Source organism: Corythoichthys intestinalis, chromosome 18 (genome assembly GCF_030265065.1).
Source record: "Corythoichthys intestinalis isolate RoL2023-P3 chromosome 18, ASM3026506v1, whole genome shotgun sequence".
Lineage (NCBI taxonomy): Eukaryota > Metazoa > Chordata > Actinopteri > Syngnathiformes > Syngnathidae > Corythoichthys > Corythoichthys intestinalis.
Genome location: NC_080412.1, coordinates 17,421,454 through 17,443,775, shown reverse-complemented (window position 1 = coordinate 17,443,775; position 22,322 = coordinate 17,421,454). Strand labels below are relative to the sequence as shown.

General features: G+C 38.1%; 2 protein-coding genes across 2 annotated transcripts; one reads left to right on the top strand and one right to left on the bottom strand.

Moving 5' to 3' along the window:
* The first annotated feature begins 4,835 nt into the window (after positions 1–4,835).
* LOC130906823 (claudin-7-B-like) lies at positions 4,836–7,896 on the top strand. Its single transcript, XM_057821476.1, has 4 exons — positions 4,836–5,333; positions 6,550–6,714; positions 6,795–6,879; positions 7,027–7,896. Exons 1-4 carry the CDS (start codon positions 5,111–5,113, stop codon positions 7,178–7,180), a joined length of 627 nt encoding a protein of 208 aa, XP_057677459.1. The 5' UTR covers positions 4,836–5,110; the 3' UTR covers positions 7,181–7,896.
* Positions 7,897–10,402: 2,506 nt separating this feature from the next.
* On the bottom strand, positions 10,403–20,763 carry npm1a (nucleophosmin 1a). Its single transcript, XM_057821475.1, has 11 exons — positions 20,559–20,763; positions 19,536–19,615; positions 19,324–19,443; positions 16,544–16,637; positions 16,328–16,455; positions 16,157–16,209; positions 13,215–13,290; positions 13,073–13,141; positions 11,260–11,370; positions 11,081–11,155; positions 10,403–10,989 (listed from the first exon to the last, which is right to left on the bottom strand). The coding sequence occupies exons 1-11, from the start codon at positions 20,605–20,607 to the stop codon at positions 10,939–10,941; spliced, it is 906 nt and encodes a 301-aa protein (XP_057677458.1). The 5' UTR covers positions 20,608–20,763; the 3' UTR covers positions 10,403–10,938.
* Positions 20,764–22,322: the final 1,559 nt, after the last annotated feature.

The following is a 22,322-nucleotide window of genomic DNA, read 5'->3' as shown; positions in this document are numbered from 1 at the left end:
ATTTCATGAAAGTTGCACTGTTTGGACTTTGAGAGGTTTAAAAAAGTTTATTCAGTTCATTAAGTTTATTATTATGAATTTATTTTTACTTTCTTACTGTTGGGCTAGTATTATACATGTTTTATTAATTTCACAAATTTAGCACTATTTTGGCCTTTGAGAGCGGAAGGTTTATTCAACTATTGTCTACTAGGGTTTAGTGTACTTTTTCCTATTTTGCAAAGGTAAGCAACAGCCTGACAAAGCCTTGATAGCAATGATTTCACATCCAATTATGTAGCTCTTTGGGAAAAAAAAAAAAAAAAAATTAAGAAAAAAAAAAAAAAATATATATATATATATATATATATATATATATATATATATATATATAATCGGGGTGGTTTCGGTATGGTATCGGTATCGGCCGATACTGCACAGCCAGGTATCGGTATCGGGGCCAAAAAATGGTATCGGTGCAACACTAGTCTAAATAATTCCCAGCTAAAACATTCATTCAAACTATGATTAACTGAGAACAGGTCCTGGGTGGAGTGAGACCTTTCCTTCAGTTCCAGCGAGCAATCCTTATGAAGTAGCTTCGTAAGGAAAATGGATGGAAGGATGTACACTGCTGGCCAAAAGTATTGGCACCCCTGCAATTCTGTCAGATAATGCTCAATTTCTCCCAGAAAATGATTGCAATTGCAAATGCTTTGGTAGTAATATCGTCATTTATTTTGCTTGCAATAAAAAAAATTTTTTAAAAACACACAAAAGCGAATGTAAAAAAAAAATTTAAATCATTATCATTTTACACAAAACTACAAAAATGGGCCGGACAAAAATATTGGCACCCTTTAAAAACTTATGTGATGCTCCTCTAATTTGTGTAATTAACAGCACCTGTTACTACTTACATGTGGCACATAACAGGTGGTGGCAATAACTCAATCACACTTGCAGCCAGTTAAAATGGATTAAAGTTGACTCAACCTCTGTCTTGTGTCCTTGTGTGTACCATATTGAGCAAGGAGAAAAGAAAGAAGACCAAAGAACTTTCTGAGTACTTGAGAAGCAAAATTGTCAGGAAGCATGGGCAAAACCCAAGGCTACAAGTCCATCTCCAAAGACCTGAATGTTCCTGTGTCAACCGTGCGCAGTGTCATAAATAAGTATAAAGCCCATGGCACTGTGGCTAACCTCCCTAGATGTGGACAGAAAAGAAAAATTGATGAGACATTTCGACGAAAGATTGTGCGGATGGTGGATAAAGAATTTCAACTAAAATCCAAACAAGCTCAAGCGGTCCTGCAGTTCGAGGGCACAACAGTGTCAAACAGTGTCAACCCGTACTATCCGTCGGCGTCTGAATGAAAAGGGCCTCTTTGGTAGGACACCCAGGAAGACTCCACTTCTGACCCAGAGACAAAAAAGCCAAGCTGGCCAAAGCCAAAACTTACCTGAGAAAGCCAAAAATGTTTTGGAAAAATGATCTCTAGTCAGATGAGACAAAAGTAGAGCTTTTTGAGAAAAGGCATCAACATAGAGTTAACATAGAAAAGAATGAGGCCTTCAAAGAAAAGAACACAGTCCCCACAGTCAAACATGGTGGAAATTCCCTGATGTTTTGGGGTTGCTTTGCTGCCTATGGCACTGGACAGCTTGACCATGTGCATGGCATTATGAAGTCTGAAGACTACCAACAAATTTTGCAGCATTATGTAGGGCCCAGTGTGAGAAAGCTGGGTCTCCCTCAGAGGTCATGGGTCTTCCAGCAGAACAATGACCCAAACACACTTCAAAAAGCACTAGAAAATGGTTTGAAAGAAAGCACTGGAGACTTCTAAAGTGGTAAGCAATGAGTCCAGACCTGAATCCCATAGAACACCTGTAGAGTGATCTGAAAATGGCAGTTTGGAGAAAGCACCCTCTAAATCTCAGAGACCTCGAGCAGTTGGCCAAGGAAGAATGGTTTTGAATTCCAGCAGAGCATTGTAAGATTTGAATTAATGAATACCGGAAGTGGTTGTTCGCAGTTATTTGGTCTAAAGGTTGTGCTACCAAGTATTTGGCTGAGGGTGCCAATACTTTCGTCCGGTCCATTTTTGTAGTTTTGTGTAAAATGAAAAGCATTTAATTATTTTTTCATTCTCTTTTGTGTTTTTTCATTGAAAGCAAAATAAATGAAGATATTACTACCAAAGCATTTGTAATTGCAATCATTTTCTGGGAGAAATTGAGCATGATCTGACTGAATTGCAGGGGTGCCAATACTTTTGTCCAGCAATGTACATTGTCCTACTAGCACAATTTTGAAATTACAGTACATTGAATCACAAATGTCACAGAATTCCCAGACCAAACTCATCAAACAAACACATTATGATGATGAAGGGCAAGAGGTCATGTAAATGTTAGGATTCTATGCACTATTTATACTCATTGAAATTTAAGGTGTCTTTAATTTACCTTGGTCATTGGTCTAATTGTTTTTGTTTGTTTGTTTGTTTTTGTTTTTTTTGCATACAGTGTATGTACATAATGCTTGGCAGTTTTACTGGTTGTTGAGAAATCTTGGTTTTAGCTTCATGGCAATGAATCATCAACTCATGCTAAATTTGTCAGACGACAATGTTAAATCTTACCAAATACAGAAACTGCACTATTATTATTACCTTCTCCAGTAGGCAAAAACTACGGCGGAGGGAGGTGGTGTACTCGGTTCTGTATGTCTGTTTTTCTACATGTTTGTGTTCTAGATAAATCAAGAATGACTAAAAGGATTTTTATTAAACTTGCAGGATATGTTTGTAATATGAAACAGAAGGTGATCACATTTTGCGGTAATGAGGAAAAAGGTTAGTGCTCAGAAAATGAATTTTGCAATAACCTGGTGACGGATTAGCCTATTTGCTCAAATTTGCAGGGATAGGCAATATGATAAGAAGATGCTTTGAATTTGGCTGCTTGGGCGGAAGTCTACTCTCTGAGAGTACTGTCCTACTCTACTTATGTCATCGTTTTGTATTTCGAGAAAACACTTTGTTGTTTGAATTTTATGTCAAAACAGGAACATTTCATGAGAAAATTCAGTTCCAAAATGCCTTGGGTTTGAATTAAGAGCATTTTGATCAATCAAGAAGCACCAAAACCCAGAACTGTTGTAGTAGAATGTGCCTTGCCTCGGAATAAAACAACAGTCATATTGCTCAAATTTGTAACAGTTTCAGTTGCCTCTCTTCATGTGAGTAATTGTTTTGGTCAACATACTTGTGACAGGTGAGAAACAAATTTATAACTCACCTCTGCAGTGTGACTCATAGAGCCAGAGGGCAAAGTCTATCCTGTATTATTCTAAGAAAGAAAAAAAAAACGTCTGGATTCTCTGGAATGATTTTTAAAAAAAAAAAGTTTTGTCTGTGGTATATTAAACATTAAAATAAAATAAACACAGATTAGGTTTGCGTGGGTAATAACAAGTAAAGAAAAATAATGTAGTTTTGACATTAAGACGTCAATATAAGATAAGAAGATAAGACCTTTATTGATCCCACCATGGGGAAATTCTCAGTGTTACAGCAGCAAAGATATAGGTAGCTCAGAGGACGGCGTGATGAGGCCGTTAATGTATAATATGAGGACCTTCCGTAATAATTTAACCAGATAATATAAAATGAAACAGTTATCATGGAATTGTTGTGACTTGTCTAATGGGAGTGGGAACCTCTTGGTACCTCACGATAAGATATGATTGACGATACAAAGCTCACGATAACGATGATCTGACGATATGGTGATACAGCGATTATCGATACATTGGTCAGGAAATCATTCTAGGATATCCTACAAACAACTAATAAACAGAAAAACAATCTTCTGCTGTGAATTGGAATGAGTTTATCACTAGTAGACGTCCAATCCATTTGAACTGGGAGGGTGGCAGCGAATGAACGAATGTTCATTCGCTGCCATCCCTCCCACTTCAAACGGATTGAACGTCTATGGCCGTCTGTGGCAGACAACGCCAGGCAATGAGGTAATTTTGGGCCATTTAAGGTCATCTACCTGTTGACGTACAGTTACTTCCTGTTGATTTTAGAGTATTTTATGGGTCACTTACTGTTTATTTTAAGTTATAGAACAGGAAGTGACCTGGGAATCACCCAAATAAATAGGCAGTGACTCAAACTCAAACTCAAACTGAAAATGACCTGTAAATGCCCTGAAAAATCGGACAGAATGACTGTGAATGCGCTGGTTTCGAATGAACGTACGTTCCCAGTCTAAATGGATTGGGCGTTGAGCTCCGTCAATGCAGCCTTACAGTTAACTGAGACACTATTATGGTGGAAGATTTTGGTAGCAACTTGTTAGTTCCTTTTTATTTTTTTTTTAGACATTGACAACTTTTTAAAACCATATCTCGATTCTTGGCAGGCGCATATCGATAACCTTTTGGGATACAAAGTATCCATTTCGATATTTTGTCACACTCCTATTGTCTAACTTAAATCGTGTTTGTAACTCAGTAAATCCACAAATGCGTGTGGAACATTGTCTCGTGAAATTTCACGAAGTCTTTGTGAACATGGATAACTCACGACACTTCAACCTTCAGTAAAGATATCAATACATTGCTCAATAGAACAATAATTTTAAAAAGAAATTCTGTTATGGCAAATGTGTAAGAAATTCCCCAAAAGATACGTCTGTGGATTTATTGCCGCATTTTCCGGAAATGCTTACGTCATGAAACTTAAGGCGTATCTTCCAGCGACGCACGCGTCGAAACTGTGCGCTCGTAGTTGCCCCGCCCATCTGCCATAGAAACCACCTAAAAAGCTCGCTTCCATTGTCCCTCCCCATACAAGGTGCGGCAGAGCAACAGGTGCGCAAGTTGACATCGTCGAGCAACGGCCGCCATTTCAAAACTTTTTTTTCCCTCATACATACGAAAAACAGCCGGATTTATCTACAACAGATTTCAACATAATCAGAAGTTAAATACCTAAGTCAGGGAGCAAGTTTTAAATTTAATTTTAGATCACTAGAGGTGTATTAAGCAAGTGGACGTCGCTCCTTATATTTGAAGTCAGCTGGTCGTCGTCGCGAAGAGGAAGGAAAGAAAATGGCCAACTCCGGATTGCAGATGTTGGGATTCGTCCTGTCGCTTTTAGGCTTAATTGGCTTAATAGTGGGCACAATTTTACCCCAGTGGAAGATGTCTGCCTATGTAGGGGACAACATCATCACAGCAGTAGCAATGTATGAAGGCCTTTGGATGTCCTGTGCTTTCCAGAGCACAGGTCAGATCCAATGCAAGGTCTACGACTCCATCCTTCAGCTCAACAGTAAGTAATGAAACTCCTTTTCCAATTATTCTGCTGATATTTTTACTTGGGCTGCAACTTTCTTTGAGGAATTAAAACTATGCCCGTTTGATATTATATTTCTTATCAAAACCATGAAAGTGAAACAAATTGAGATTTCTAACCGATCATACGAGAAACAGGAACAAATGTAAGCAAATAAACCACGCCTGCAATGGGGAAGCCACCGTTATAGCTACACATATATTTGAAAACTAGACTGATTATTTCTGCTTGACCTAACCGGTTTAGTCACTTATTGACTCCTCTTCCAACGAAGAGTGGGAATGTCGTTAAATAAAAGCCTCCTTTTTGAAGGCAGTTTTTACTTTGTGATCACTTCCAATATGTTGGTAGTTTTGAGAGTATACTGTACAGGAGTTTAAGACATAGTAAGGTAAGGTTTAAATGTTAAATAATACATTTTATTAAGTTAACAAGAAGAAATCTTAACCTTCCACAATCCCCCCAAATACTATTACGCATAGTAAATATGTAGTTAAAAAGGGTTGTAAAATACCACGTTTGGGGGAAAAAGACTGTTGGCCTCACTTTCATAGACTGTTAAAGGAAGTAACTCCAAAGGGACCAAGATGCAATTAAGTTTACTTTATCTGTCTTTTATGATTTTTATCTCCCAGCAGTGGCTGCATGGGTTAGTTATTTTACTTCTTGTCCTAGTATAACACATTTTCAACTTGGTTTGACATACTTCTCCAATCTTACCTTTTTAATAAAGAAAATATATAAAGGAAAGCTAAAAGATCTAGTACTTAGTCAATCACAACTTGTACAAAAATACCAGCACAAGGAGATCAATTTATCCAATTGAATGCACAAAGGGTCTCTTTGTTTGTGGATGGAGGTCGCAACCCTTAAATGTTAACCTGTAGCCAGCATGTGAAATTAGGAGTGTCCTCCACGATGCAACCTGAAACCTGGTCAGACCTGTTTTAGTTGCACATACTGTTGCACTCGCATGCTTGAGCCCCCCACTTGCTATAATGCGTTAAAGGAAGGAAGCAAGCAATTTACTCTTAAGTCCATCTGAGACCATATTAGCTTGAACACCTGCAACCACAGTTTTGGAAAGGTCATCAAACGTCCTATATGTTAGGGTGACCTTTCTTTTTGCCATAGGAAATGTGTATTCATGTCAACTGTGAAGTACTTGACTGATTGTGTCCTTTTCACTCAGGTGCCCTCCAGGCGACACGTGCCCTCATGATTGTGAGCATTATCGTAACTGTGGCGGGCTTGGGCGCGGCCTGCATGGGGATGAAGTGCACCAACTGTGGCGGAGATGACAAAATACGCAAGTCTCGCATTGCCATGACAGGCGGCATTATCCTACTGATTGGAGGTAAGGAGGAACATGCGTACATGCCGCCACACATGCACACATATGTACTTTAACGGCATTCTTTGCTTACCCCAACACAGCTTTGTGCGCCATCGTCGCCTGTTCTTGGTACGCTCATGACATCATCCAAGCCTTCTACAACCCTTTCACACCAGTCAATACAAAGTGAGTACCTGACAATCCAGAATAATTGTTTTTACGTTCCCCCTAAATCCCTTATCCAATTTCATGTTTAAATTATTCTCTAAGTGTGTGTGGGGTCACATACTGTAGCTTCACTTTTCTGACTCGCTGCGTTGTTTCTTTTTGAAGGTATGAATTTGGGTCGGCCATCTTTATTGCATGGGCTGGAGCCTTCCTGGTTGTGATCGGGGGTGGCATGCTGGCAGCTTCTTGTCCAAGAGGCAAACCCTCACCGAAGTATCCCATCTCTCGACCTCCTAGCAGCACCAAGGAATATGTCTGAGCAAGACGGGCATGAAAAATGGCTTTACAACCCTTTTTTTAATAATCAGCATAATATAACTCGGAGATAGAGGATTCAAAAAGACATTCCGTACATGTCTTTCAGTGTATTCAGGGCAATGTTTCAATGTTACTGCAACATTTTAACACAGTAAAGTTAAATATTCAAAAGACCACAAAGACTTGTATTCACATGACACTCGAGCACTAGTTTAACATGATAGTCGAACCTCCCCGTTGTTTTTCCATTGGTTATGCTTAAAAACAGATACCATGTTACACATTACTTTGACCATGCTTTACAATGTTTCGTGTTAGAATAATAAAAATGCACTGGACTAAGAAAAGGCATCCTCTAAAACTTTCGGGCTGAATGCTTACAAGTCAATCATCTGGCACCTGACAGGCAAGATAACATATTTCCTTTGTGTGCCTTTTATTTATATGAACAAGACAAATGATTCACGACCACAAACTGTTTTAATCAAGTGCCAGAGGGAAATGATTAATGTACAATATCGATTTATTCTAACAAGATTGCCATTGTTCTATTTCGCTGTAATAACGACACGTGTGAAGTTTGGTGAGATAAAACCTGTGTATGTTTATGTCTTATACAGTTTGTACTCCTGTTTTTAGTCATGGAAGTTGCACTCTGATGTCTTTTTTTTTTAATTTGTGATAGTTTTGTACATAAAAGTTGAATTGACAAATGCAGTGGTCTCATCTTTTCTTTAGCATTTAATGGTCAATAAAAACTTGGGCTATCAAGGCAACGTTTCAGGTACAACGAGAGCTACAGCTCACATTTGTGTCACATCTATTCACCGCTAATTCAAATATCAATGTTAAATTTGATCATGTAATGTGGGGATGTACAATGATTATTGTATTTTTTCTTTAAACAGTAGAAATGCAACAATATTTTTATCTGTTCCCCTGGAGGGACTGGAATTAACACTGACAAAAGTCAACACAACTTTAAAATGTGAAACGTGCATAACCGGAGAGTTCTGTGTGAAAAGCAATGTCCAAACAAACGCTAAAATTTATAAACGTTGCACAAATTAAAACAGGCAAATTGTTGCTAGTTTCAAAGCACATATGTACAATTACCGACAATATAAAAATGATTTGTGACTATTCAGTACACCTTGTTTGGATTGCAAACTGCATTTTGAATGACATGTACCTCGGGTAATGTATTATTTACATCATAAATAACCAAGGGTGTAGGTTTGGTCTCAACATTGGTAGGGACGGTGTAACAGCATAATCTGCATGTACATTTTTTTGCTCGGGATGCGACATAATAAGACCCAATAGATTGGGTGAACGGGGGTCAGGGCTACATTTCACATGAATATGCACCTAATTAATGGATAGGCTAAATCAGGGGTGCTCATTACGTCGATCATCATCGACCAGTCGATCGCAACGCTAGTGTGGGTAGCTCACGGCATCACAAGATTTTTTTTAACGTAAATAGTTAATTGTGATTATGTCATGTGAGCAACGTATGAATTTATGCAGCACCCCTCTAAGCAGCTTCTTGCTGACATTTTTCTGGTTCTATAGTTTCCAGCAAAGGTAACTTTCTCAGTTTAACGTTAAAAGTAGAAAACAGAAACAGAAGACACTTCTAAGCAGCTTTCTACTCAAGTTTTTCAGCTTAGCAAGTTCACACAGTTTAATGTTATGCCAACTCTGATGCAGGTCTGATTTACAGTAGCAAAAATAGTGTTTTCCACCTCCACAACATTGGTGTCTTTTGAAATTACTTACAATGGCTGCTGCTGGCTGAAAAAAAACTTAAAATATCCCTCTTCTTGGGAGGAGGCGGCATGTTATCGACATAGGGACTGAGCAAGTGTGAGCGTGCATGTGTGTTGGGGATGGGTGACGCCATCAGCCAATCAAACGTGTGTTTGAAGGGGGAAAAATGGACTGGTGCATTCAGCAAGTGAAAACGGTTTTAACATTTTAACAATGAAAATAATTCACTTAATAATGGTAGGGTCAATGCTTTTCTTGCAACATATGGAAATAAAATCTAAATTACCTATATAACTGAACAAATTTTATAATGCATATAAATAGGCTTAAAGGTTAGTGAGGACAATTTGGGCATCCTGAAAAGTTGGTAGTGTTATGTCTCTACCGTCCCTTTGCAAACCTACGCCCTTGTGAATAACATTCTTTCTAGACATTTGCAGGGTGGAACTCTACAACAATTCCTGCTCCAGAGGCCGCCTTTCACACGGCATCATGTGATTAGCCAAGACTAGCTTTGGTTTTACTGCCGCCTCGTGGTACAAAAAAAAAAAAAAACAGTGCAGCCATGTCAATTATATCTGGACGAAATTGTTCACTACTGAGTAAATAGCTGTCTGGACAATATGTTTTTGTTACACTGGGTAGTCACTTTAAGGGAACATTTTTGGATCACTTCTTCTTTCTGGTCCGATTTATTTGTAATGCCCAAATACACTGTCATTGTGTGCCCTGGGATTATGGGAATCAACGGTTCCAAAAAAAAAAAAAAGTTCCCCTCCTCTGCCCTGATTCTGACTGGCTATTATCAGTTATTATTTGCCTCAGGCCAAACCATGAAAGTAATAAATGACAGGGTTTTCAAAGTGATCGCCCCAGCTGACCCCATTGTGCAATGCTTTTCAAACAGACTTCAATCATATTTTAGAACCAGAGGGCTTAAATTTTTAAAAATAGCATTTTCAGTGTTTTCTACAGAGAATGTATATATTGGCACATCAGCATTGCTTGCAATTCCATTAAACTGTATCCCGTAATGCACCTTGGTGATTTATGAATTATTCATGACAATGTTTGAGAAAAATATTTCACATAATCAAATGCAGCTAGAAGTAATTTGCACAATGACGGAGTGACACTATTGACAATGTCACACATTTTCAATTTCTTCATAATTTATGAGATTAAAATCAAACCCCCCAACTTTGTGCATTATATTACAACACAGCAAACTACCAAAACACTACATTTAACCTTGTCAATAAAACTGTATAATGGTGTATTCTGTGAAACACAAGATCGGTACTAGTATCCTTTAGATGTTTGAAGCAAGAAGCACCATGCATTCTAAAATTTTGCATTTTGACACCCACCTAAGGTTATTTCAGCTGTAATATATATCATACTTTTCATAAAATGAAAACATACATTTAGCTCAATAAAAACAAAGTTAGCCCAACATCTTTATTGAGGACATAATATTCACTTAATCTTATTCAGCTGTCATACTTTCTGGAATATAATGGTGGGAAAAACTGTCAACTGCAACATATTATCGGTGCATTTAGAGGTGACTTGAAAAACCTTGGCATTTAAGAATCAGGTAGAAAAACAAAGAACTGAAATGATGCTATAACATTCCAAAAATCTGACTCAATCTCACATGAGCTTTTACGCTCAGAACAGCCACAACATTTCTCTGAGCAAGGTACACTTTCACTTATCCATTCGTTACATTACACCGTTTGTTTTTCAGGAGGTCAACCTCACTGTAAGCCAAGCTTCCGGTAACAATCCGTGGGTTATTGTATTTACAAATATGCAAATGTGTAAACCAGTCCTTAAGGAGGTATTCAATAATTCCAGTATATTGTGAATCAGTAATTAGTTGGATCAACTTAATGGTCATCATGGTATTGAGTGTGAAGGAAGGAAAGGTTTGAAATTAAAACAAAACAAAACAAAAAAACTAACAAAAAAATACATTTATTTTGGGTCCCCAACAGTTTGTCTCCACTTCCAGAGCTCAGCAACAACCTAAGATGAAATACAATAACCGCATTAATCACACTGATTTGAGCAGTTTTAAAATAAATTCAAACTCATGTACCTAATACGCAAGCATTACCTTAGCATCAGAGACTCTATATGAATTCTTCACATAATTCTCAAATTTCTGCTGGGCTTTTGGCAGTGTTATTCCCTAAAACAAAGAATCAGATATGGATTACAGCACCAATTCATTATTTGTGATATTGTAGTTTTACCAACATATGCAACAAAAATGAGAGTAATTGCAATGCTAACCTTCTTCATTGCCTCCGCCATCTTGGTTTGGATCTCAGGAAGCGTTAAAGCTTCCTTCGGCGCAGTTTGTTTTTTAGATGATTTTTCTGCTTTCTGTTTGGGTGTCTTCAACTGTACAGATGAGTCAAAGTGTTAAAATGTGTTCAATTGTAAAATTGGCATCATGGTTAACGTTGTGAATTAACACAAGGGCTATTTTTTTTTCATAGTGGGTAATGAAAAGCTTTTGTTTTTTTGCCAAAAAGAAATCTAGCATCCAGTTATGCCATGAGAAAGTTTGTTTATTGTGAAGTTATTACTTTGTATTTGGGGGCTGATAGCACAGATATACTTTTGTTCAACATTTAAATTTTTTAAACCATTGTAGGGTATGTGACTATTGTGGTAGGCCTATTTTGTGTAGGCCACAATATTAATACCGTATTGGCCCGAATATAAGACTGTGTTTTTTGCATTGAAATAAGACTGAAAAAGTGTGGGTCGTCTTATATTTGCGGTCTAGACATTATACCCATTCACGACGCTAGATATCATTGAAGAGATGTTCTGTCATGACAGATCTCAGCTAATTTCAAGTTTAACCAGTTTGCATTCTTTTATTACAATGTTTTTCCTTATTCAGATTCGTTTCAAGACTACAGTTAGACTTCACTTTGATGGTTAATGCAGTTATTGCAATTTTGTTGTTTTATCGCAATAGATTGGTTTATTTACATTTAGAAAAACCAGAAGCCATTCATTTACGAATGTGATTGCACTTTATTTTACATATTTAAATGTTTAGCTATTAAGATTTGAATGAGGCAAAATTACATGCTTTTTCTCTCAAATATATTGTTATAATCATGTTTCCGATGTACTGTAATTATTTTCTGTATAAAAATTAATCTGGTGTTCAAAAAGTCGTTTTTCAAACTTGAGTCTTGAAAAAGAGGGGGTCGTCTTGTAATCAGGGCCGTCTTATATTCGGGCCAATATGGTATTTGCAATACAAACATGGCCGCCATGACACAAAAAGATGTCCAAGATCTCAATTATACATTTTTTATAGGAATAAATAATGTTCAAACATGAAATGCAAATGAATAAATAAAATGCCAAACCAAATTTGATAAAAGTTAAAATAAAAAAAATTACATTTTAGTTATGGCCCCCAGTAACACTCAACTTTATTTTATTTGGTCTATTAATGTAGTATTTACCTCACTGCCTGCCACTGACAGTGATAATGATAAATATCCAATTCATATAAACTTGGAAGACTGGCTGTGTATGCTCATCTTTCAAAGCCTATGACAGCCCTAAACATTCAATCCATTTTGACATGAAAGGGCAAATAAATGAATGTCTATTCGCCCCTTTTAGTCAAAATTCAAAATTCAAGTTGTGACGCCTAACTTTGTCATTGGCAGCCAATGAGTGTTGCAGAAAGGGTTAAACCTGTTTTGATCTTTCGGTCTTGTTGTCATGATATCCTTAAAAAAAGTACGTCGGGAGAAAAAAAAAATCAAATTTATGGTCGGAAAAATATGCTACCATAGATTTTAAAATAATTCAATTGATTAGTTACAACAGCTGTATTCATTTCACTGGTGTCTCAGTGAGCCTAAATCTTATAGAAAATAATTGGATGCAACACCATGTCAAGATGTTACTTATCTCTGGATAATACATCGCATGCAGGATTGTGAACAAATCTAAATATGAATTTACCGACAGTAAAGATGTAAAATTAATAGTACAATATTTTTAAAAAGCTGGAAATTGTATCGTAACATTTGGTATATGTCATGGACAATTAAATAGAGGGTACCTTCTTGGTGGCCAAAGTGTTCGCGTTTGAGCTTTTGCCATTCTGAGCAGACTTTGGTTTCGGTTTGGCCTGTTGAAAATGCAGCTGTCAGTGATATTCAAATATTATCAAAGCTACCAAACTGATGATTCCAAATCCTCACCTTAACAGGGGTTTCTTCTTCGTCGTCGTCATCATCATCGTCGTCGTCATCATCATCACCCTCCTCGTCATCATCCCTATGGAAAAAAATAATTCCTCATGAAATAATGGAAAAAGCAAGCATCTTGGCACGTACAGTGGGGCAAATAAGTATTTAGTCAACCACCAATTGTGCAAGTTCTACTTGAAAAGATTAGAGAGGCCTGTAATTGTCAAAATGGGTAAACCTCAACCATGAGAGACAATGTGGGGGAAAAAAACTGAAAATCACATTGTTTGATTTTTAAATAATTTCCAAATTAGAGTGGAAAATAAGTATTTGGTCACCTACAAACAAGCAAGATATCTGGCTGTCAAAGAGGTATAACTTCTAACTAGGTCTAACAAGGCTCCACTCGTTACCTCTATTAATGGCACCTGTTTTAACTCATTATCGGTATAAAAGACACCTGTCCACAACCTCAGTCAGTCACCCTCCAAACTCCACTATGGCCTAGACCAAAGAGCTGTCGAAGGACACCAAAGGCAAAATTGTAGACCTGCATCAGGCTAGGAAGACTGAAGGCCGAGTTATACTTCTGCGTCAGACCTACGCCGTCAAGGAAGAATCGAGTTACGACCCTACGCCGTAGCCTGACGCGCACCTCTCGATTTTTGTAACCTTCGCGTCGCGTAGACGCGTAGACGTAGCGAAAACGGACTGTGATTGGTCCGCTCAGACTGTTGTTTCCGGGCGAAAACACCGCCATTGTAGAATAGAATCAAACATTATTTTCTACACGCAAAAATGCACCAAGCCGACGGGAGTATCATCGAAGAGCAAGTCTCGTCAAGAAATTATTATTGTGACTGCCAAATGGCAAGGTCGGCGATCGAAAAAATACATAAATGGAAGAACCACCGAGACGTGGGTGGTCGGAATCGAGTGGCCACACGAAGCGGTGACACAGTCGGCCAAAAACTGCCAACTTTTTATCACTTTATGTCGTATTTTTGGTTGGTGCACTTCATCATTTACTGTGTACATATGTTTCAAGTATATGAAGAATAAAGCACAGATTTGGTGTCAAAAGAGTTGTTTTGATCTTTAATTTTCAATAACAGACAGTTCACACACACAATACATCATCACTGATTGAGAGTGCCTCGGTGCTTTTTATGATAACCTTAAAATCAAGCCTCCCAACGCAGTTTGGGAAGTTCCCTAGACGCCAGAAATCTGCTATGGCTTCCCACTGGCTGGTTGTAGGACACGGCAAACAAATCGGGCTGGAGGGCTTTGCAGACCTTGAACGCAGTGCTCGACGCCAGTTTGAAGCTAGCCGCCACAGCTAGCTCTCTCCACCCGAGTCTCTGTGCGGCATCAAAAGTCGGCCAGACCGCCTCGAAACCGTCTTCTGCGTCGCCTGCCCGTCAACATTTGTATGTTCAATATTTATTCAGTGTTGATGAGCAGAATATTTACTTTCAAGAGTTCCATCTTGCATTGTTTATTTTTTCTCCGACTAGCGGAAGTAAACGAGCACGCCCCAAAACCGTACAAACATAACGCCACATCCCTCTAGTGGCTTGGCGGTGAATTACAGAGCAATGCGTTCCCTCACCGCAGAACTATCGAATGTCGAATGACGCCGTAGTCGCTACGCCGTCACCGCAACGCGGGAGTATAACTCAGGCTTGAATCTGCAATAGGTAAAATGCTTGGTGTAAAGAAATCAACTGTGGGAGCAATTATTTGAAAATGGAAGACATACAAGACCACTGATAATCTCCTTCGATCTGGGGCTCCATGCAAGATCTCACCCCATGGCGTCACAATAACAAGAACGGCGAGCAAAAAACCCAGAACCACACGAGGGGACCTAGTGAATGACCTACAGAGAGCTGGGACCACAGTAACAAAGGCTACTATCAGTAACACAATGCACTGCCAGGGACTCAAATCCTGCACGTGTCCCCCTTCTGAAGAAAGTACACGTCCAGGCCCGTCTGCGGTTAACTACAGAGTATTTGGATGATCCAGAAGAGGACTGGGAGAATGTGTTATGGTCAGATGAAACCAAAATAGAACTTTTTGGTAGAAACACAGGTTATCGTGTTTGGAGGAGAAAGAATACTGAATTGCAGCCGAAGAACACCATACCCACTGTGAAGCATGGGGGGTGGAAACATCATGCTTTGGGGCTGTTTTTCTGCAAATGGACCAGGACGACTGATCTGTGTAAAGGGAAAGAATGACTGGGGCCATGTATCAAGAGATTTTGAGTGAAAATCTCCTTCCATCAGCAAGGGCACTGAAGATGAGACATGGCTGGGTCTTTTAGCATGACAATGATCCCAAACACACAGCCAGGGCAACCAAGGAGTGGCTTCGTAAGAAGCATTTCAAGGTCCTGGAGTGGCCTAGCCAGTCTCCAGATCTCGACCCCATAGAAAATCTGTGGGTATCTGAGGGAGTTGAAAGTCAGTGTTGCCCAATGACAGCCCCAAAACATCACTGCTCTAGAGGAGATCTGCATGGAGGAATGTGCCAAAATACCAGCAACAGTGTGCGAAAAGCTTATGAAGAGTCACAGAAAACGTTTGGTCTTCGTTATTGCCAACAAAGGGTACATAACAAAGTATTGAGATGAACTTTTGGTATTGACCAAATACTTATTTTCCACCATGATTTGCAAATAAATTATTTAAAATTCAAACAATGTGATTTTCTGTTTTTTTATCCCCACATTCTGTCTCTCATGGTTGAGGTTTACCCATGTTGACAATTACAGGCCTCTCTAATATTTTCAAGTGGGAGAACTTGCACAATTAGTGGTTGACTAAATACTTATTTGCCCCATTGTACATCCAGTAATGCTTGTTTGAATATTTCTCGTAATCCTTCAACCATTGAAGAGTTGAAATTCATAATGCTAAATTTGTAATTTGCTGAATACGCACTCATCATCCTCATCATCCTCTTCTATGCCTTCAACTTCCATCTTCATTTTTTTCTGCACAAAATAGGAATCAGAGCAGGTTTAACGATCGCCACAAGCCCTCAGTCAAGATGGATTGGACATCTATAGCCATCATTAGCGATTAAAAGAGCCCGTGCTATTATCAACAAACCTGAGACTTGGCAGCAGGAGAGTTGGCGGGTCTTTTCTTTGACAGTTTGACATCGAGCTCTTCAAGCTCTTCCTCTTCATCATCGGCGTCATCATCATCGTCATCCAACGAGTGATTAGATTCCAACACTTTGGCGGGAATTCATAAGCATTAGCAACACCACCGTCTTCAACCAAAGTAATCATGTTTCTTTATAAAATGTAAAAATACACTTACTGACGAGGTGATTACCACAGATATAGATTGGACCAGAACCAGTTTTCAGACGGAAAACTACAGGGGGTGTGATGGTAAACCCTCCGAGAGACACCTGGAAACATCATCATAAAGAAGTACCTCAGCGGGATATTCTCATTGGCTGGCATTAACATCTACTAGTGACTAGTGTTTAAAAACAAAAAAACAAAAAAAAGTTTGAGATATATCGCGATTTTACATCACGCAATTCTCATATCGATTCAAAATCTGTCTGATTACACGGGTGTTTGTGGAAATAAACAATTGAGTGGAGTAGAGACTTGTGTATGTTGCCCTCTATTGGTTGGTCGAATTAGTCCTTTTTTTAAGTCTGAAATTTGGGCTCATTTTGGCTTTCACAACAAAAACGGAGGCATGGAGTATTTAGAATCCTGCATTTAAGCAGGTTTGGACTGAAGCAGTTTTGCACTAAAATAGAGAAAAGGTTATAATGAAAGCCATATGTAGTTTAAACATAAAAACATTTTTACTCGAGGGCTGGATGAGGTTTCAGAAATAAATTGATATAAATGTACTTATGCGCATTTTGATTGTTTTTCCCCCCCAAAAGAGATAAATATCGTAATAATCGTCTTCAAGTGTAGTGTAGGGATCGGATCAACACCTGCAAATTGTGATACAAATGGTATTGCCAGATATGAGATATGTATCGCCACACTACGCCTGAACGATATTTCTTTTAAACATCGCCATCGCGATGTGCGCGATAGTCCCATCGCAAGCACGTGCGAGTTTAAATCCACATACGCCTTGCTTTCTTAATCTGCGCACAGCCTCCCTCTCCCAGCCCTTTGTTCCTCACAGTCACTGCAGCACTTGCTTATTAAAGTTAACTACACATGACCATTTCCCTTAGTAATCGTTTTTTTCCTAATCACATTACAAGAAGTATATAAAACACATGTTAATCCTTTGTTAGCTATTGAAGACATTTCTTTTAATCAGATAGAGAAAATCCATACTCTTACTTAATCAAGAAAAACATTTAAATATACCAGGAGGTGTTTTACTATCACCTACATTATAATTTGCCTATCACCATGTCATGTTATTCAGATCAACATTACCTCGCACTCGTTCCAATAATAGACAGTGTCAACCGTGTTGTGTATATGAGAGTGAATGGTGAATCTAAGACTCCGGTTTATCCAGGCTAAGGCTACTGCACCTGCCAATACCACATTGAATATGGCTAACTCTTGAGTTAAAACTGCGAAATTCAAATTCATACGAAAGGCAAACCGTGCAGAAATACATTATTGCATCTAACACATTTTAATTGGAGAAATTGGCAACTTACTTTGAAATGATAAGCAGGTCCACTGCCTTCACATGACCCATAAACTGCGACCCAAAGTATCTGGATGCGACTTGGTCGCCGATCCAATACCTCACATGCTGGTCCAACTGTTTGGACTTGGTTGTCTTGTTGAGGCTTTCGTCGAACATAACAACTAAGGCATCTGAGCAGTTCCTTGCGTTAGCACACAGCTACATGTTAATGATGCTAACGGCGCGCACGCACGAGGTGCAGTGCATTGTACAAATTCTACGCGTCATCTTCGTTATGGATTAAAAAAAAAAAAAAAAAAGAAAGAACTTCGTCACGGATATAATTTAGGGTGCACTGAGATGTTCTTGAAAATTAAAACCACGGTGAAAAAATTCCAGACTTACGACAGCTAATTTAATACTTTTAATACCTTTAATAATGGAAAACTAAATTCAATGCTTTTTTAATACTTTTAATAACCCACGGGTACCCTGTAGATAGACAGAAAAAAAGGTGGGGAAAAGTGAGAAAAAAAACATGTCTTATATGTATCTCTTTCCAATGCTAAATCTGAATGAATACATTGAGCACAAAAAAAAACACACATAAAAAAAATATTTGGGTGGGGCGCTACTTCGCGGTTTTTCACTTATCGCGGCGGGTTCTGGTCCCCATTAACCGCGAAAAACGAGGGATCACTGTACACTGTGGTGATGGTGAGTCATCCCAAGTCTTTCTAAACAGCTATTCAAGTCATCTATTGAAAATTTCTTAAATATATATATATATATATATATTTTTTTTTTTTTTTTTTTTAAATATCACAATATATCGCAAACCCTCCAAAAATCGCAACAATAGTTTTTTCCAATATCGTTCAGGCCTAATACACACCCTTACAAACTCATTTAAATTTACAAAAGAAGCAGGAAGTCAGATGATTGGAAACTTATTATTGTCAATGACAGTGAAAGAGTTGTCATTTTCTTATTGTTGCCACCTTTATAGAATATAGAATCACATCCGCATTATCTTTGGGAAACATTTGTCAAACTTGAAACAAGGCAACAGATCCCATCAGTTTCAAAATTATTTTGTTTAGAAACATTTTATAGCTCTGATATCAATGTTTAACTTTGTTTTATGTACCGTAGCATTTTCTCTTTTAATTTCCTCCACTGTCCCTTAAAAGTGCAGATTTTGAAATGATGTTTTATTGATGCTATGTATTTTTTTTTGCCTTAAATAGTAAACGGTGACTGTATAAAAGTCAGAATTTCCGTATTTTGACACCGCTGCAATTTATGAAAAATATTACAGATGGTGACTGAATTCTTACACCTTTGCCTAACTCATTTTAACTACTCTTTTAGGTCACGGACCTCCAGTTGAGATAATCACTGGTTTAGGAAAAGGATAGTTCTGATGTTGGACTAAAACAGAATACTCTGGGGTGAACACTTACACTTGGAAGGGTGGACGGCTTCAGAGAAGCGAGCACCGCTGTCACTTTCTCTCCCTCATGGTCTTGTCCTTCCACCTCTACCATGTGAAGCTCATCTTTTGTGGCCGGGTCAGCACACGCCTTTATGGTGGAAAATACCGCTCACATTAGAAATTCAAATAGTGGGTTAGATGACTTGAAATTTAATTATTAATAAATATATGGATGGTTACCATTCGTAGATCCAGCTGATGCTCAAACTCATCGTCTTCAGGATTGAATTTCACTTCCTTTCCGGATTCAAGCACACAACCTAGTTAAGAAAGTTAATTTGATGAGTCGAAAAAGTTAACACTTTTGGACCTGCACTAACATCTTGGGTTCAGTACTGCAGTGATCAGTGCAATTTTCATGTTTATTTGGACGATTTGCATTGAGATTACATGCAGTTGTGTTCAGACTCAGTTAAAGAACGTACAAATAAGATCAGGAAATCTGAATTGATGAACAAAGCGTACTTCATGACAAGTACATAAGGGGGCGCCACAGTGACAACGTGGGCATTTCCACATGGCCCGGCGTAACTGTTACCTACGAGTCTAAAGACTCAGAATTATAAACTATCGGTGTATATAATCAAAAGACACACTTGGAAAGTTATAGACTGCTTAAAACATATTCAAAAGCGTAAGAAAGGTTTGGCAACAGGGACAGAACTGAACTCTAACGACATTAAGAGATCTGCCTTTATGATTGATGTCCAATATACTACGAAAGATACGATAAACAACATCGTCACCGAGGTATTCATGTCGAGAAACGACGGGGGTTGATGTGCGAAATCGTGATACACCAAGGCTTTAAAAAAAAAAAATCTGGAAACTAAGCACCGTGCATCACGTTTTAAGAAAGAGCCGTTGAGGCTAGTATTGTAAAACAACCGATTTAAACCTTTGTCACAAAAAGTAAAAGTACAATTCTGTTGTTGACCAAAGGCAACAAGAAGCAAAGTTATTACCGCTCGTGGAACTCAGGAGGACGCCATGTTTTTTGGGCTAAACACGTGTGTGGCAGCATTGGAACAGGGGAGCACAGTGGAAGACTCAACGAATTGTAAATGACCGTGTAACACTCCTACATTGGTAATTCACAATACAGCTCGGATGGAAGCCAGTTATAAATTTTCATTTTCTTTAGCAATATGACACTAAAAGAATATGACATCGTCTGCATTCACTTCAATGAAAGTGTCTTACCGTAAAGAAACGTCTGCTGACCCATTGGTATCTCTTCTAACTTGTCCATTCTGGTAAATTAGGGGACGGTGACTGGAGAAAGGACGACAAGGACGAGAAAAGAAAATGAAAAGAGAAGGCTACACTTCTCTGCACGAGTGAGCTAACTGATGTGTAACGAGACTAACGACTATGTACGACCGCCCCCTCGCTTCTTCTTCGTCTCCTCAGCCTCCTCCTCGTCCGCATTTGCTTCTTCTTTGGTTGTATTGGCGGATTGCATCTGACGTTCAGGTACATTACAGCCACCTACTGGACTATGTGACGACTATATCCCTTTTAAGGACTGGTCACGAAAGTGGACAGCTATTCAAAACTTTGATCATTTATAGAGGAAGAGACCATTTGAAAAATATTAGTAATGAAATATTTTTTATCATTATAAATAAATGTACGAATTGATGCAATGTTCATAAAAATTTAATTCATGAAATTACAATGAATGAAAACAGAAATACTCCCTGGTTTTGGCCCCAAGTAACAGTTTAAAAAGTACCCTTTAAGGGTTAAGGGGGGGGGGGGGTCATAATTCGTTCAATAAAGGGATATATCAAATTGTCAGTTTGTCTTCCTTGAATATGAAGAAGAACAAGATGGTGTGCTGAATATATGATAACTTTACTATGACGGTACTATATGATAAGCATATGGAGGTGAGGAAAAGTGTGTAAGTAAACATTAATGACAATAAATAACACATCTTAATTTTCATCTTTAAATAGGTATATGATGTACAGTGAACCCTCAATAATCACTGTTAATGGGGACCAGAAGCAACCACGATAAGTAAAACAAACAAACAAACAAACAAAAACGTGTAGTGTCAGCCCCGCATTTTTAACATACATTTTTTGGGTGTATATGTAATATAAATGTATATAAAACCCTTGAAATGCATGTTATGTTTAGAACACTAAAGAATAGTTTGAACCATGTAAATAAAATAACATATATAAAATAATGTATACCATATTTTTAGGCTATAAGTCAATTTTTTTTTCATAGTTTGGCTGGGGGTGCGACTCATACTCTGGTGCGACTTATGTGTGAAATTATTAACACATTATTATATCATTTCAGATGTTATTTTGGTGTTTTGGAGTGACATTGATGGTTAGGTAAACTTGTTAGCATGTTCTTTATGCTATAGTTATCTGAATAAGTCTTAATAGCTATGGTACGTTAGCATACCGGCCACGTACGCATTTCATTGTTCATGCATCATGTAATATTATCATTCTGTACACTTATTCAGCATGTTGTTTTTCTTTATTGTATTTTTATTTTAAATTGCCTTTCAAGATGACATATCTGTTCTATGCGTTGGATTTTATCAAGTAAATTTCCCCCAAAAATGCGACTTATACTCCAGTGCGACTTATGTTTTTTCCTCTTCGTTGCGCATTTTATTGCTGGTGCGACTCATACTCAGGTGCGATTTAAGGTCAGAAAAATTCGGTAAATAATATAATATATATAATATGAAAAAGTATCTGAACCTTTAGGAATTTCTCACATTTCTGCATAAAATCACCATCAAATGTGATCTGATCATTGTTAAAAATCACACAGATGTAAAAACAGAGTCTGCTAAAACTAAAACCACCCAAACATTTTCAATATTCTAATGAGGAAGCATGCAAACAGTGACAGAAGAGGGAAAAAAAGTAAATGAACCCTCTGCCTAAGGAGACAATGAGCAATTGAAAACAACTTTTACCAAAC

What these genes read in the sequence shown, in the direction of transcription:
- LOC130906823 (XM_057821476.1), top strand. Translation starts at nt 5,111, where the DNA reads ATGGCCAACTCCGGATTGCAGATGTTGGGATTCGTCCTGTCGCTTTTA. An exon ending in CTCCATCCTTCAGCTCAACA is followed by an intron (nt 5,334 to 6,549) that starts GTAAGTAATGAA and finishes CTTTTCACTCAG; the next exon opens with GTGCCCTCCAGGCGACACGT. An exon ending in TTCACACCAGTCAATACAAA is followed by an intron (nt 6,880 to 7,026) that starts GTGAGTACCTGA and finishes TTCTTTTTGAAG; the next exon opens with GTATGAATTTGGGTCGGCCA.
- npm1a (XM_057821475.1), bottom strand. Translation starts at nt 20,607, where the DNA reads ATGGACAAGTTAGAAGAGATACCAATGGGTCAGCAGACGTTTCTTTAC. An exon ending in CTGTGGTAATCACCTCGTCA is followed by an intron (nt 16,456 to 16,543) that starts GTAAGTGTATTT and finishes TTCCCGCCAAAG; the next exon opens with TGTTGGAATCTAATCACTCG. An exon ending in CTCCTGCTGCCAAGTCTCAG is followed by an intron (nt 16,210 to 16,327) that starts GTTTGTTGATAA and finishes TATTTTGTGCAG; the next exon opens with AAAAAAATGAAGATGGAAGT.